At 33.9% G+C, this 16947-nt stretch overlaps 2 protein-coding genes across 2 annotated transcripts in view; one reads left to right on the forward strand and one right to left on the reverse strand.

Moving 5' to 3' along the window:
• Nucleotides 1-2778, forward strand: part of nek10 (NIMA-related kinase 10) — a gene marked incomplete at both ends in the record, with an annotated part of 43520 nt that extends 40742 nt beyond the window's left edge. Inside the window, 2 exons of the mRNA XM_079838146.1 lie at nucleotides 1664-1704; nucleotides 2730-2778. Coding sequence (XP_079694272.1) covers nucleotides 1664-1704; nucleotides 2730-2778 — 90 coding nt within the window. The remainder of the gene's footprint in view (nucleotides 1-1663; nucleotides 1705-2729) is intronic.
• A 4983-nt stretch (nucleotides 2779-7761) lies between these two features.
• nr1d2a (nuclear receptor subfamily 1, group D, member 2a) overlaps nucleotides 7762-16947 on the reverse strand; it is an 18750-nt gene continuing 9564 nt past the window's right edge. The window contains 3 exon segments of the mRNA XM_079837619.1: nucleotides 7762-8101; nucleotides 10939-11149; nucleotides 12933-13118. Of these exon segments, the coding sequence (XP_079693745.1) occupies nucleotides 7905-8101; nucleotides 10939-11149; nucleotides 12933-13118 (594 nt within the window). The 3' untranslated portion in view covers nucleotides 7762-7904.

The raw sequence follows: 16947 nt of genomic DNA on the forward strand, positions 1-16947 counted from the left end.
GTCTATTTCATTTGAATCTTTATTCTATTGTATTTATTTGTGCTATTGTTAGTCATTTGTTTATTTGTTCTTATTTTATTACTGTTTACTCGTCTTTCAATTTGAAATCAAGCTTCCCTGTGCTGTATGAAAGCTATTGCAACACAATTAGTTAGCAAATATTTGTGAGATCATTGTAATGGTAATTGATCAACGTTTATATATGAGAAATACCTTAAAAGCTTTATCATATAAAGTGATCTCTTCAGAAGAAAACTTTCAATAGACGGACAAAAAAATAAATGATACTAAAAATGTCTATTTGACAGTATATGCAGCATTTTTTCCCTGTGGTATCGAATATCGATACTTTTTTAGGGATCGTATCGAAGTTAGAAATTCCAGTATTGTGACAACACTACAACATACATCGTTCTGTAATCAGTCATGCACATCCAGACCTGGCCACATCATTTCATCTACATCACAGCGAATATCATCTCTTGCAATGCAGCGAGGAAAGTATCTCCTCGAGTGGCGGATCCACCCTCTGCAGGACTCTGCTGTGACAGATTTTGACAACTAGTTCAACATTTTTCTATGTAATGACTCAAGCAATGAAAGGAGGACTATTAGTTTTATATGGAATGACTATTCAGCATTCACAAGTATAGTTAATTTTGACTGACATGACATAAGCAAATGATAATGTTCAAAAACAGCAGAGAGTTGTATGAAAGCAATTGATGCATGTCCAAAAGCATTTGCAATTTGTTGGAAGGAATGAGAAACTGCTACTGTGATGTGCACAAATGACTAAATGTTGTGGAGGTTGAACTGGCTGTTGTGCAAACGTAAATAAAGTGTTGTGGAAATAATTCTATTCGAAAAATGAGGAGGGAGGAATACAAATTCAAACCTTTGAAAAGTCAAAGTATCAAACATGATTTTATTTCTTGCAAGAAATAGGCAGTTCACATACAGAGAATGTCTGTCATGAGAAGGGCAAAGTTTGCTCTCCGGGGTTACATTATATACCCTTCATACATCCTGAGTAGGTTGCATCCAATCTTGTTTGCCTTAAAAGGAAATATCTTTATTTTAACTAGACAGCACAATACCCATGTCTGCAGAAGTTCCTGTTTTTAAGCTACATAATTTTCACAAATTCTGCCTATCGCTAATTTGATCTGCGCACATACTTTTCATACTTGAAGTACAATAGGTCACTGCTGACCTTTTGCACTACACAGTTTCCTTGCTATTGAGTATTCTATCACCCAGAACAATTTGTTCCTGCAAGCTAGTCCTAACCTATGCATTTCTAAAGCTTGGTTACATATCTTTAATAATGAAATGCTTCATGAGTACAAATACATGTTCAATGTTAAATGTTCAATGTTAATGTTAACAAGTGATACACATCTAGGAGTAAAAGATTCACATCTATAAGTAAAAACACATCTAGGTAAAATGAACACTTCTAATAGTAAAAACATCTAATTGTAAAATTTCCTTCACAAAAGCGACTGGGAAAAACTGTAAATTGCACCCCTCTTCCAGCCCATCTTCACTTAATGGTCATTATAGAAACATAACTAATATGATTTCCATGTTGTGAATTTAATATTATGTGTAGAATGTTGTATAAGCTGTCCGTTGTATTTCTTGTCTGATGTTTCAGAGCATGGTGGAGGACGTGCTGGAGGAAAACGGCTATTACAGGTAATTCTGATACTGCTGATAGAATGAATGAAGCTGTTTTCAGTTTCCAGTGGATGAGATACACAAATCAGAGTAAAAGTGCGGATAGGAGACCCTAATAAATATTGCTCCAGCTAAAGTATAATACACGTTTTTAATATTACTTGAGTAAAAGATTTGTAATTGAGTTTTATTTTACTTAAAGGTGCACTATGTAACTTTTCCGTCCGCTAGAGGTGGCCTATTCAAAACAAAGGCGTAGTTTGATGACGCTACGTTTGAGCGCAGAATCCTGGGTCATGTGGTCTTCAGCTCACAGCCGGTGGGAAAGAATCGGGATCGAACTCGGGCAGAAATCATGTTGATGATGTGATTTTTAGCGTTACTGTAGTCTGAAGCAGAGCAGGAGCGAGTGTTGTGGAGCTGAGCAACCGCTGGAGCGATTGTTAATAAGATAAACGCAACACACGCCTCGCGAGCAGAGGGACTTTTATTATGACACAGGCAGCGACAGGACTTTTATTATGCTACAGTCGCCGGCGCCACTTCCGCTTTTCCGCTCACGAGTATGAGTATTTCAGTCTGGATGAAGCTAATAAGCATGTGCAATACTAAGGCCGTGTGTCCACCAAAGCGTTTTTTCACGCGGCTGACTGGCGTATTCAATTTTTATAATCGTCTGATTTTATAATCTGTTTTTTACTGGTCGCCGAGAGTAAAACTCAGTTTTCATCACTGTCACTTTTCACCCAGCCGACCAATCACAGTGGAGGAGGGGCGGGACAAATACAACACAGACCAACCGTCACATTCAGCTTAAGTACAACGTCAACGGATGACAACAACAAGCATTATAACAGAACAAAATCATTTAAAACAAGAGCTCAAATTGCTCAAGAAGTTAATGCTGGTTCTGATAGAAAGGTGTCAGAACACACAGTGCATCTCAGTTTGTTGCGTATGCATTGTAGTGAAGTAAAAGTTTCCCAAAAAAGTAGAGTACTTAAACATTTTTATTTTCTCTAATCCGTCTGTGTGAACTGCAGAAGCGAGCTGGATCCAGGAGCAGGAATGAGACAAGCCCAAACCCCGTGACCTGTGATTGACAGCTGTCATGTCTGGAGACGCGGCGGTCTGAATGACAACAGCCTCTCAGGTCAAACGTGACACATGCAAAGAATATGAATCATAAGCTGATTATGTGCATCTGAATATTTGAGTCAACACCAATGTTAGATTGCGATAGTCAATGCACGCACATCGATGATTTACCTCATTTGAATCTGTGCACTTTAGTGTGTGTGTGTGTGTGTGTGTGAGATATTCCCTATTTTTTTCTGGTTATTCTTTTATTTTGTAAAAACATTTGAATTCAAATATAGTTTTAATATAAAAAAATAGTAGTTTCTAGTAATTAATTCTAGACAATTTATTGCTTCCACTCAGGATGTGTTAATATTCAGAGAATTTATATGTGATGTGTGTGTAGGTTGTTGACGTGACATGGCATTTTCACTGTCAGTGGATAAAAAATTAATATAATTAGCATTGTCATCATTTAAAATGCAGTAAATGGTTAAACTTTCTTTGCCTTGCATGGACCTGTTGTTATAAAAACTGCTTTGTGTTTAGATTTTAGTCTCAAAATTGTCCTATGGTGTGACTGTCTCAAGCATGGTTCAATAAATTACAACTTTTATAAATTAAAAAGAAAAGCATACAAATGTTAATAAATACCTCAGGCATAATTTTACAAGAGTCTATTTTAGTTTTTTTTTCTTCATGCATATACTTCTAAAAGTGTTGGAAGTAGGAACTTGATAGGACCTAGTAGGAACTTTCCGATAGTACGTGAAGGCAGCTTTAGTCACTACCAAATCCCACTTTTGTTCCGTTTGGAAGTGAGAAGCGCGACGTCCCTCCAGTAGCTCTTCTGGTGCTTGTTTACTCGTTATCCAGCTTGACAAGCATGACAAGTTAGCGTTAGCTTGTTAATAACAGTAGTAAAGCAGGGGTGGTATAGTTTGCAAGACTAAAGACACGTTTTTATTCACTTGCCTTTTTTGGCCCATTCATTTTTCAATCTGTTGCTATGTTTATTTCGTTGACAAATAATTTGTCAGTATTTTAATCAACAACATTTTTCACAGACAAAAACGAGACGAAAATCAAAACCAGCTTTGAATGACAAAAACTATGACTAATATCTATTGTCATTTTCAGTCAGCATTCGGTCTTAAAGGGTTAGTTCACCCAAAAATGAAAATTCTGTCATTAATTACTCACCCTCATGTCGTTGGACACCCGTCAGACCTCTGTTCATATTCGGAACACAAATTAAGATATTTTAGTGTAAAGCTGATGCTGAGAAAGGCTTCAGATAGGCCTCCATTGGCATTCAGTACATTGACACTTCCAAGATCCATAAAAGGCACTTAAAACGTCGTTACAAAGTCCATCTCACTACAGTGGCTCTACGATAAGTTTACGATGCGACGACAATAGTTTTTGTGCGCAAAAAAAAATCAAAATAACACCTTTATCCAACTTGTTCTCGACTTTCGTGTGTGCCTCCACGACGCATGCGCGAGAATATGACGTAGCGCCGGCATTCGGGAATCCATGAAATGCACACTTTAACCCCATTTTGAGAACTTAGCAGAGACCTAAAGCACGATCAATGTAGAATTCAACAGCTTAGACACGCGCGTCTTCCTCTGCTTGTAAACAAATCGCTTCTGGGTCATGTGTCCGAACGCCGGATCTGCGTCATATTCTCGCGCATGCGTCGTGGAGACACACACGGAAGACAAGAACAAGTTGGATAAAGGTGTTATTTTGATTTTTTTTTGCGCACAAAAACTATTGTCGTCGCATCGTAAAATTATTGAAGAGTCACTGTGGTGAGATGGACTTTGTAACGATGTTTTAAGTGCCTTTTATGGGTCTTGGGAGTATTAATGTACTGAATGCCAATGGAGGCCTATCTGAAGCCTTTCTCAGCATCAGCTTTACACTAAAATATCTTCATTTGTGTTCCGAATATGAACGGAGGTCTTACGGGTGTCCAACGACATGAGGGTGAGTAATTAATGACAGAATTTTCATTTTTGGGTGAACTAACCCTTTAAAGTGACAGCAGTCCATTAACCTGCTAACATTTGTGCTCTTAATATTAATCAAACTACAAAAGACAGAGAAAATCACCTCTTTAGTTTTAATAAGGATTCATTATATTTATTATATATTAATTATTTAATCCATATTTAATCTATAAGGAATGTTGTATGCAAGTTGTTATAAAGAATGCATATCATTCATTGAAAATAAGACTGTGTTCTTCTTTAGGAGGAGTAGTTTTAATTAATTGTTACATAATCTTTTTTTAATGTCACAGCAGTTAAATCTGTGTCTGGATTTAATATCATTCATATTAATAGGTTAATACAGTAGATGTTTTCTCCAGGAGTATATCATTGGACATTTTAGAGAAATTCTTAAAGAATTACAATTTAACTAAACCCATTAATTTTGTTTGTGAGTGTGTGCGTCTGAGTGTAGTGTAGAGAACAAGTTCTAACATCCTGTTAAGTTTTCTGATTAGTATTTTTCTTTATAAAAAAAAATTATAATAATTATAGATTTATTGTAGCAACCTGTGCACTTTCTGAAGATTTTTTGCACTGTGAATTTGCACTGTCAGTTCTGTTTTTGAATAAAGGATTGGAAATGAATGTGTTTTTAATCCGATTAATCGAAGAAATAATTGACAGATTAATCGATTATTAAAATAATCGATAGTTGCAGCCCTACCCAGGAATGCGAATTTTATCAGGCAGCCCTGCCTCGTCTCAGAATTGTTCAAATATCTAACTTTTTTGGAATCACTTTAAAAGTGTTAATTTCTGTTGTCCTTTGGTGCAACATCTCTATATTCTTTCAACGTCACACCATAGGACACATTTCAGTAAAAATGTTCAAAAAACAGTGAAGTTAGTGACCCCTTATATGTTGATCACAGTCCATCATGGCTTTCAGCGACCTCTAGTGGGTGAAGATATGAAGTGAGTTATATTGCCATCTAGTGGCTATTGATATTGTAGCTTTAAAAAATAATTAATCCCATCATAGGTCACCACATTTTTAGGTTTTGGCTCTCTGGACTTGCTGCTATGTTTTTTTTTTTTACTGAAGTTAAAGAAATATTAAATATAAAATAAAAATAAGCATATTTTACATAAAAATATGGTACTTTTAGGGGTAAATAAATTCATTAATACCCCAAAAATCACAAAAAAAGACATAAATTGATAGAATTTATTTTATCGAAGGTGGTGATATAACATTTATAAAAAAAAATTAAAAGAAAAAAGGGATCACACCTGAGACCTTCGTGCCCAAATGTGTCCACAAAGGCGGGATTAAGGGCTGTTATGCGGTGACCTCATGCTGAGGACAGGTCGCTTTTAAAATAATACTAAAGAAATTATTTAAAAGAATAAGCAATGAATGTCCTGAGTATACACATTTTTACTTTTTAAGTATTTTTATTGTGTTGACATTCTTACTTTTTAAACATAAATAGGGCTTTTGTGTGTGATGTTTTGTCCCTTATCTCAAGAATCAGTGATTATATTTATTTATATATATATATATATATATATATATATATATATTAGTGCTGGGCATCAATAAAAAAACAAAAACTAATTAATCACATTTTTTTCTGTAATTAATCGTGATTAATCGCAAGTTTTTAATATTTTGATATTGTAATAATTTCAGTTACTCTCCAAATTAATGTATAAACAATTTAAAGACAGTATATTTTAAATATGTGTTGTATTGTCATCTTTTTATGAATGAAGGCCAGTATCACTGATGTCTCTATGAAACATTAATGACGTTACATTACAGTATAACTGAAAGCTCCCAATTTCAACATTTATTAGGCTTTAAAAAAACAACTTTTAATTTAAGTGAACTTAAAACAATCTTTACATAAACCCAAAATAATAAATGTTATATTTACCCATGGCCTTCCCTGTTATATATATACAGAAATGTAATAGTTATCAAACACCTTTCTTAACTGCATAAATAATAAATGAAATATAGATAAATCATCATTAAAGCTACAATTTTCTGTTCCCGTTGTTCTTTGATGAACATTAATCGCCCGCGTTAACGCGTTAATTTGCCCAGCCCTAATATATATATATATATATATATATTTAAAATTGCACCTTTATTTTATTCAAGAGACGCAATACGTTCACAGCACATCATAGCTTTCAGCGTCCTCTAGTGGATAAAGATATGAAGTGCAATAAAAAGGCGTGACAACAAATGACAAGTAAATATTTATTTACTTTATAATGATATATTTCAAATAGATATACACAACTATACATACTGCACTGTTATTCATAAAGAAACAAAACACATAAACACAGCAGAGCTGAACACGGGAGTAGTACGTCATTTCCTATAGGTTACAGGCTGAGAAATGTCCATATTGTCAAGCTGTTTCCATATGCATAGAGTAAACCGGGAGCAGTGCATCCCAAAATAACTGGGATTTTAACATGGGTTCCCTGCTCTGCTTAACATGTTCAAGAGTAATAAGGCAATCTGTAAAAAAAAAAAAAAAAGATCCATAAATAAACTCTGACTTGTGCACGAAGCGTACTTTTGTTCACTGTACATGTTTCCCTCTGCGTAATGGAAGACTCTGTCTATATATAAAAACATAATTTAAAGTGACGGCGCTCATAAATCCTCTGTGCCCGTGCACCGTTATTATGGTGTCATCTGTTCCTCGACACCTCGTGCAAAAGCATTGCCCTGTTATACAGGTTCAAACGATGCCAACATGCTGCTAGAAACAGACATACATTCAGAAAAAATGACATTGTATATTTATATATATATATTTATATATATACATCTACAACACATAATCAAATCTTTCAAAGAAGACACGACGTAAAGCTGCTCTTATACAAATAGCCATGCTTTAGCAGCTATTGCACATAATGAAAAGACGGAAGAAGAAACATGTGAAACGTAGACGACCTTCGCTTGTGCGTAGAGAGCAAATCACACTGATATCGCTTTTAAAATCCTCTGAAAGATCCAGGAGTAAAAAAAGCCTGTTAAATACATTCGAGAGTAAAACGTACAGCCCAGATTGGTCAGACAGTGAGTGTAGGGAAGTTTTACGGCTGTATTTTGAAGGCTAGCAGCTCCTCGGAGTGCATGTTATTGAGCGAGCGCAGCTCTGGCAGCTTCAGGAGCAGCTTGGTGAAGATGGCGGCTTCGTTGGCGTGGTTCTTCATGATCAGGTTCCTCAAGGCTCTGATCAGGCTCTCCTGCAGGGCCTCCACGCCACTTACGTTCTCGATGGCCGATCGCTCTGCGGAAGCACACACAAATGTACGTTAGATGAAAGTCGCATGCTTATTAGAACCAATATTTGGACCGCAGATGCAAATTAGCTATTTCGCTAGTTGTGTATGGTCCCTGTTAAATCAATTAAATTAAATAGAATATTTATGTGCTTAAATGTTTATTTTATATATAATAAACTAATAGCAAATTAGTTAATATTAAATATATATATTGTCTATAAATGTATTTATAATTTAAAAATAAATAATTATAAATAATAAGTAATTGCAAAATTATGATTTATATTTTTTTCTATAAATGCATGTATAATTTTAAAATAAATAATTTATAAATAATAAAGTAATAGCAAAAATGTATTGTTTATTTATATTAAATGTGTATATATATTGTCTATAAATGTATTTATAATTTAATTATATAAATAATTATAAATAATAAAAGTCATTGCAAAATTATGATTTATATTTTTTTTCTATAAATGCATGTATAATTTTAAAATAAATAATTTATAAATAATAAAGTAATAGCAGAAATGTATTCTTTATTTATATTAAATGTGTATATATATATATTGTCTATAAATGTATTTATAATCTAATTATATAAATAATTATAAATAATAAAAGTAATTGCAAAATTATGATTTATATTTTTTTTTCTATAAATGCATGTATAATTTTAAAATAAATAATTTATAAATAATAAAGTAATAGCAGAAATGTATTCTTTATTTATATTAAATGTATATATATTGTCTATAAATGTATTTATAATTTAATTATATAATTATAAATTATAAAAGTAATTGCAAAAATTATGATTTATATTTTTTTTCTATAAATGCATGTATAATTTTAAAATAAAAAATTTATAAATAATAAAGTAATAACAGAAATGTATTCTTTATATTAAATGTATATATTTTTGTCTATAAATGTATTTATACATAAAAAATAAATAATCTATAAATAATTAATTAATAGCAAAAAATATATTCTTTATTTAGATTACATTTATATGTCTATAGATATATTTATCATTTAAAAATAAATAATTTATAAATAATAAAAGTAATTGCAAAAATTATTATTTATATTAAATTTATATATATTTTTTATAAATGTATTTATAATTTTAAAATAAATAATTTATAAATAATAAATAGCAGACATGTATTCTTTATTTGCATTAGCTTTATATTTTGTCTATACATGTATGTAAACATTTTAAAATAAATAATTTATAAATAATAAATTAATAGCAAAAATGCATTATTTATATTTGTATTTAAATGTGTATATATACACGTTTTTAAATAAATAATGAATAAATAATAAACTAACAGCATAAATATATTTATTTATATAAAATGTGTATTTTGTCTATAAATATATTTATAATTTGAAAATAAATGATTTATAAATAATAAACTAATAGCAATATTTAATTTATTCTTATTTGTATTAAATTCATATTTTGTCTAAATGTATTTGTACATTTAAAAATAAATAATTTATAAATATTAAATTAATAGCAAAAAGGAATTCTTTATTTTTTTATTAAATTTATATTTTGTTTATAAATGTTTTTATAATTTATAAATAATAATAACAACTTTTAAATAAATAAAAACAAATAATTTATATTAAATTCATTAAAAATAATTTATATTAATTACAATTTTAAAAAGTCAAGTGCACTTTTAAATTTTTTTATATTTTCATTTTTAACTTTAATTTTAGTTTAAGCTTTAGTAATGTGCCATTTACATTTCTTAATGGCCGGTCTGCAAAAGCATGCAAAAAAAATGTATATAATAAAAATGATTTTATAATTATTAAAAGCAAATCATAATAAAAAAAAATATATATATAATTTTAAAATTGTAATTTAATAGTTTAATATTAATTAAAGGGTTAGTTCACCCAAAAATGAAAATTCTGTCATTAATTACTCACCCTCATGTCGTTCGACACCCGTAAGACCTCCGTTCATCTTCAGAAAACAAATGAAGATATTTTAGTGTAAATCTGAAGCTCTGAAAGGCCTCCATTGGCTCAATGGCACGGTTCACTCTCAAGACCCTTAAAAGTTACTAAAGACGTCGTTACAAAGTCCATCTCACTACAGTGGTTCTACAACAACTTTATGAATCGGCGAGAATAGTTTTTGTGCACAAAAAACCCCTAAATAACGACTTACATAGTGATGACGATTTCAAAACACGGCCTCATGAAGCTTCGAAGCGTTATGAATCAGTGAGTCGATTCAGCAGTTTGAATCGCCAAATTTAAGCAGTTTGGCGGTTTGACACACGATCCGAATCATGAATCGACTCACTGATTCATAACGCTTCGAAGCTTCATGAGGCCGTGTTTTGAAATCGTCATCACTATGTAAGTCGTTATTTAGGGTTTTTTTTGCACACAAAAACTGTTCTCGCCGATTCATAAAGTTATTTTAGAACCACTGTAGTGAGATGGACTTTGTAACGACGTCTTTAGTACCTTTTAAGGGTCTTGAGAGTGAACCGTGCCATTGAGCCAATGGAGGCCTTTCAGAGCCATCAGATTTCAACTAAAATATCTTCATTTCTGTTCCGAAGATGAACGGAGGTCTTACGGCTGTCGAACGACATGAGGGTAAGTAATTAATGACAGAATTTTCATTTTTGGGTGAACTAACCCTTTAAACCATATAAATCATTAATAAATAAATATTATTCTATAAAAAATATTTATATGAATTAAAGTAATACATAATAATTAAAGTTAATTAATAATATTCAAAGTAAACTGTATAAGCTTGCAGGCTTGTGGTGGATGTGTTGGGCTGATGTACCTGCAGACACCAGCACCACGGCGGAGAACAGGCTCATTTCCTCCTCATTGAGCCTCAGGGCCGAGAGCTTCTCGCTGAACTCAAACATGCAGTTGAGCAGCTCTCCGGCGCCCATGGAGCGCAGCAGGTCCACACTGTACCTCCTCCCGCTGCGGAAGCTCACCGTCCGCTCCTTCACGTCAAACAGAGGCACGAAGCGCACCATCAGAACCTGAGCGGAGGAGAGCGGAGGAGAGCGTTAGGGGCTGCTGGACGGCTGGTGCTGCCTAGAGTGCGGATCGGGCCGCATTTTTCTGTCCGAGCCCGGCCCGCGTCCGACAGAGTAGTAACCGAACCCGACCCGAGCCCGACAGGCATTAAGATATTTATGTCCGAGCCCGACCCGAGCCCGAATGTAGCGCACAGACTCTTCATAGATGTGAAATTGCTGTTTTGTTTTGCACCGGCAGTGATAGGGTTAACAAAGGGAGTTCAGAGGGGTGGAAACAAATCCTGAAGGCGGATGCGCTTGAGTGAGAGTGTGTTCATCTTAATTCTGATTAAAAGTTCGGAAACCTCCCTTGTCTGTCATTCTTCAGACATTTACACTATTGTTTTTTCTCATACTAATGACACATGTACGTTTGTTCGTGTGGAAAGCCCGCTTTTATTAAGCAACTGTAGGAAGGCAATCTGAAATGATTACAGATGAGCGCATCAGCGCGCACACGGGGAAACAAATACACACGTTAACACGGGGCCAAATCAAATAGCCAATTGTGAAACCAAAATTAAATGAACAAAGGTCTACCAAAATGGCCCAGCTAACAGAACAAAACATCAACGTAAAGGCCTGTACACACCGGGACGAATATCGCGCGCGCTTATCGCCAGCGTTTTTCGTGACGTTTTTCGGCGCGTCTTGAGTGTTCACACCCAAGCGATTTCCACTGGCGATGCGCCGAGTGAACGTGCACATTCAGTAGATGCGCTCCCGGTACACAAGGTGGTGCTGCGGCACTTTACGCTTCTGACACTCGCTTGTCACACAGAAGAAGAAGAGAGACAGTATTTACGTGCTTGCCAAAACCACAGATATATTATGTCTATGGCAAAAGCATTCACACACTTTTTGCTAACTGGCAAGCAGCATTAGCAGCTCATCTTCTTCTTTGTCTACTTACTACTTCTTCGTCGTATCAGTGTGTGCTCGGCAAGACCGATTTTGTGCTTGAGCGCCACCAAGTCGTGTTTTACTGTCACTTCAGCAGCTCCAGGCGCGTGAACAAAAGCGCGGATCTCATTGGTCGGCCAGTTTTTAACGCGCCGCGTCAAAATAAAAAAAACGAACCGAGGCGTTTTTTTTAAATGACGCTTTTACGCCTGCCGTTTTACGCGTCGGTGTGAACACTCACATTGGCACCCTTACGTTTAGTCACGAGGCGTTAAACGTCGGCGATAAACGCGCGCGAAAATCGTCCCGGTGTGAACAGGCCTTAACACAAATGCAGCTTATTGAAGTGAAAATCACTCTTACCATTTTTCTCGAAAACTGTATGGCTACTAAACTGCAACATGGCAACATCCAAGTTTAGGCTAATCCATGTTATTATGCAGAAAAAGGATTGCATCAACTGTGGATGGCTAAGGCGTTCCTCTGCTCGATGGTCCTGCCAGCAGCGCTTAAGTTGCGCTGCCAGCCACATGTAGCCTAATAATATGCAATATGCACGCACGTGTTGCGCGTTATCACAGCTACATAAACAAATTTCCGCGCACAGGAAGACGAATGTTAAGGTAATATTTTTAATTGATTTTAATCACAAAAACATCAAGTTAAAAAGGCCCATTGGCTACCTACATAAGCTGTTTTAAATTTCAGATGTTCAATGCCTTATTGCACTGACGTGACCGAGCCCGACCCGAACCCGAACATTATTTATGTCCGTCGGGCTCGGGTCGGGTATCCATCCTCTAGTGCTGCCCGAGATCCGGCAGGACGTCTGTCGCCTTACCTCAAAGGTTCCCGCCTTGAGGAGGTTGACCTGGTCGTGTTGGGAGAGGTCCTGGAAGCCAGGGATTCGCTTGGCAAACTCCACCACTTCTCGGACAGCCGGGATGAAACTCCTGGAGAACTCCTCCCAGATTTCATGACCGGGCTTGCAGGGGTCCACGAAGGGGGAGGCGCTCATGGGACATACCTGAGAGAAGACCAGAGTCACATTACAATTGAGCATCATTGGCCGTTCCAAAAAATAGAACAAAAGATGCACCGGACGAGAAGCCCAGCACCGCGCCTCGGACCAATCACAGGTATGGCCAGCAATATTGCTATGTTTAAAGACATTATGAAATTAAGATAATGTCTACACAATGTATTCTAGAGCTGCAACTAACGATTATTTTTTTCTGTCGACTAATCTAACGATTATTTTATTTTTATTGATTTTTTTCGATTAGTCGACTAATCTAACGATTATTGTTTTTCTCGATTAGTCGTCTAATCTAACGATTATTATTTTCCTCGATTAGCCGACTAATCTAACGATTATTATTTTCCTCGATTAGTCGCCTAATGTAACGATTATTATTTTCCTCGGTTAGCCGACTAATCTAACCATTATTATTTTTCCCGATTAGTCGACTAATCTAACCATTATTATTTTCCCGATTAGTCGACTAATCTAACGATTATTTTTCCGGATTAATTTTATGATTCTTTTTTTTTACTGATTATTGTATTTCAAAGAGGGTAGTGAATTTGTATATTATTTTAACATGAAATCAATGAATGATGACAATATTAATTGTATTTTAGGAAGGGTAGTGTACATAGTATGCCATTTTATAATGAAATATATGGACACAAGAAGCATTTTAAACATCATGTATAATGATACTATTCATCATAAAAGAGCAGGCCTAATTAGGAAAAGTTGTTTACACATAGTAGTTGAGTATGATTTACTTATTGATTTGATTTGGACGAGAAGCGCCGCGCCTCGGACCAATCACAGGTATGGCCAGCAATATTGCTATGTTTAAAGTAGGGCTGTCAAAAGATTAATCGCGATTAATCGCATCCAAAATAAAAGTTTGTGTTTACATAATATATGTGTGTGTACTCTGTTAATTATTATTTATATATAAATACACACACATTCATGTATATATTTAAGAAATATTTTCATGTATATACTGTATATACATTTATATAATCTAAATATAAATATAAATGTTTTATATATAAAAATAATATGTTTTTCTTAAATATATACATGCTTGTGTGTGTATTTATATATAAATAATAATTAACAGAGTACACACACATATATTATGTAAACACAAACTTTTATTTTGGATGCGATTAATCGCGATTAATCTTTTGACAGCCCTAGTTTAAAGACATTATGAAATTAAGATAATGTCTACACTATGTATTCTATATAATAATGTGTTCTAGCTTCTCATCCGGTGTGCGAAGTATGTTGCTAGCACATGTTTTCACGTTTTTGCATGAATTAGCATGTCACTAGCATGTTTTGACACGTTGCTAGCATGATTTAAAACGTTTCTAGATTTTGTTATTATGAATTAGCATGTTGCTAGCATTTTTTTAACAGTTTGCTAACTTGATTTAGCATGTCATTAGCATTTTTGGCACATTGCTAACATGAATTAACATGTTACTAGTATGATTTAACATGTTTTAGCTGGTTAACATTTTGCTAGCATGATTTAGCATTGTTGTTAGCATGATTTAGCATTGTTGCTAGCATGTTTTACCGTGAATTAGCATGTTACTAGCATGATTTAACGTTCTGCTAACATGAATTAGCATGTTGCTAGTAGGGCTGCATGATTTGGGAAAATATCTAATTACGATTATTCTGGTTAAAATTGTGATTGCGATTTAAAATGCTATTATTATTATTTATATATTTTTACAAATGAAAAGTGTGTGTATATCAAATTTTGTGTTTATATATTAATGTGACTAATAATAATAATAATTAGGGCTGTCAAAAGATTAAGCGCGATTAATCGCATCCAAAATAAAAGTTTGTGTTTACATAATATATGTGTGTGTACTCTGTTAATTATTATTTATATATAAATACACACACAGTCATGTATATATTTAAGAAAGAAATATAATTTTTATATATAAAACATTTATATTTATATATTTTATAGATTATATAAATGTATAAACAGTATATACATGCAAATATTTCTTAAATATATACATGAATGTGTGTGTATTTATATATAAATAATAATTAACAGAGTACACAAACTTTTATTTTGGATGCGATTAATCGCGATTAATCTTTTGACAGCCCTAATAATAATAATAATGATTATTATTATTGCTAAATAAAAATAATAAATATTACTATTACAATAACATTCTTTTTTTTTATTAAAATAGAGCATTTAAGATTAAATATAACAGTATAATAATAATAATAATATTTATATTTTACAGAAAACTAAAAATTATGGGTTACCTGTTAGTATGCAGACAGCCTATGACTAAAAATCATTAGAAATGTCTAAGGATTTATTGTAAAAAATAATTATTATTATAAAAATTTCTTAAAGTCTATGTCTTTAATATGAAATATGAGCCTCTTATGCATCCACTGTGGGGATTAAAACTCCTGTACAATGAAGAAAAACATGGATTGTCATCTAAATTTATTTAGAGAGAAGTTTTATTTTTCTTATTTTCTACCCAAAAGTTTAATTCATACTGGAGGCCAGAGGGCGCCCTCGAGCAGAAACTCCACATTTGCGCCAGTGAAGTAATCGTTTGTTTTCAGGAAATCCCGAATGTAAAGTTTGCGCTCTTTGCTGAATAAAACGAAGATAGAAACGCTTTGACTGATTAAACATGAAGATAATACTTCTGCGACAAGATATGGTGTATTGAGTTCTTCAAGTCTTCTCAGGTATTTTCATTATAATAAAGTATGCAGTGCTAAATGTACTAAATTCTGAGATAAGAAGCCACATCAGCTCGACTCACTATATGAAGTGAGTTAAAACATGTTATTAAACGTATTTTGTTGGACAACAGGTTTATGAACGCTTCACATTACTAGTTTTTGAAGATGTTTGACACCTGTGCTTTCAGACGGAGCAGCGTTTACTCCTGATCACTGACACGCTGGGCATTTATCTATTTCATTAAAATCGCAGCCTTTTCGCTTTCATAATCGCACATAAGCCAAATCGCGATTGCGGTTCGATTTCGATTAATCGTGCAGCCCTAGTTGCTAGTATGATTTAACATGTTTTAGCTTGTTAACATTTTGCTAGCATGATTTAACATTGTTGTTAGCATGATTTAGCATTTTTTTACATTTTGCTAACATTAATTACAATGAATTAACATGTCATTAGCATTTTTGGCACATTGCTTACATGATTTAACATGTTAGTACGATTTAACATGTTTTAGCTTGTTAACATTTTGCTAGCATGATTTAGCATTATTACTAGCATGATTTAACATTTTGCAAGTATTTATCATGAATTAGCATGTTGCTAACATGTTTTTACATGTTGCTAACATTATTTAACATTTTGTTAGATTTTGTTATTATGACGTAAAATATGGACGTAGTGTCCTTGACGTAACCCAAAGGATTCTGATGAGCAGTTCTGAAGCGTAAAGTCGGGTCGAGCCGGCCGTCGCCATCTTGTCAGTGCGTCACTCCCGGATAACAGAAAATGGGCAAAAAGGCGGGACGTGGGCGGAGCTTAAGTGACGCGATGACTAACAGACAGCAGACAAACGACAATCCACCTGTCACTCAAAGTGGCCACGCCCTTAATTATGCAGAACTTTAATGCTTTATATAATGTAAACGAATGAGTTATAAAAAAATTCACCCCCTCACAGTCGTCATGAAGGGCAAAATTAGCCGTATAGACCAAAAGCACAATGTGTCCCAGACTGTAAACATGTGTTCTTCTGCTGTAAAGTTGGGCATTTTAACATGAGCTCAATGAGATTCT

This window comes from Gobio gobio (assembly GCF_949357685.1).
Source record: "Gobio gobio genome assembly, chromosome: 15".
Taxonomy (NCBI): domain Eukaryota; kingdom Metazoa; phylum Chordata; class Actinopteri; order Cypriniformes; family Gobionidae; genus Gobio; species Gobio gobio.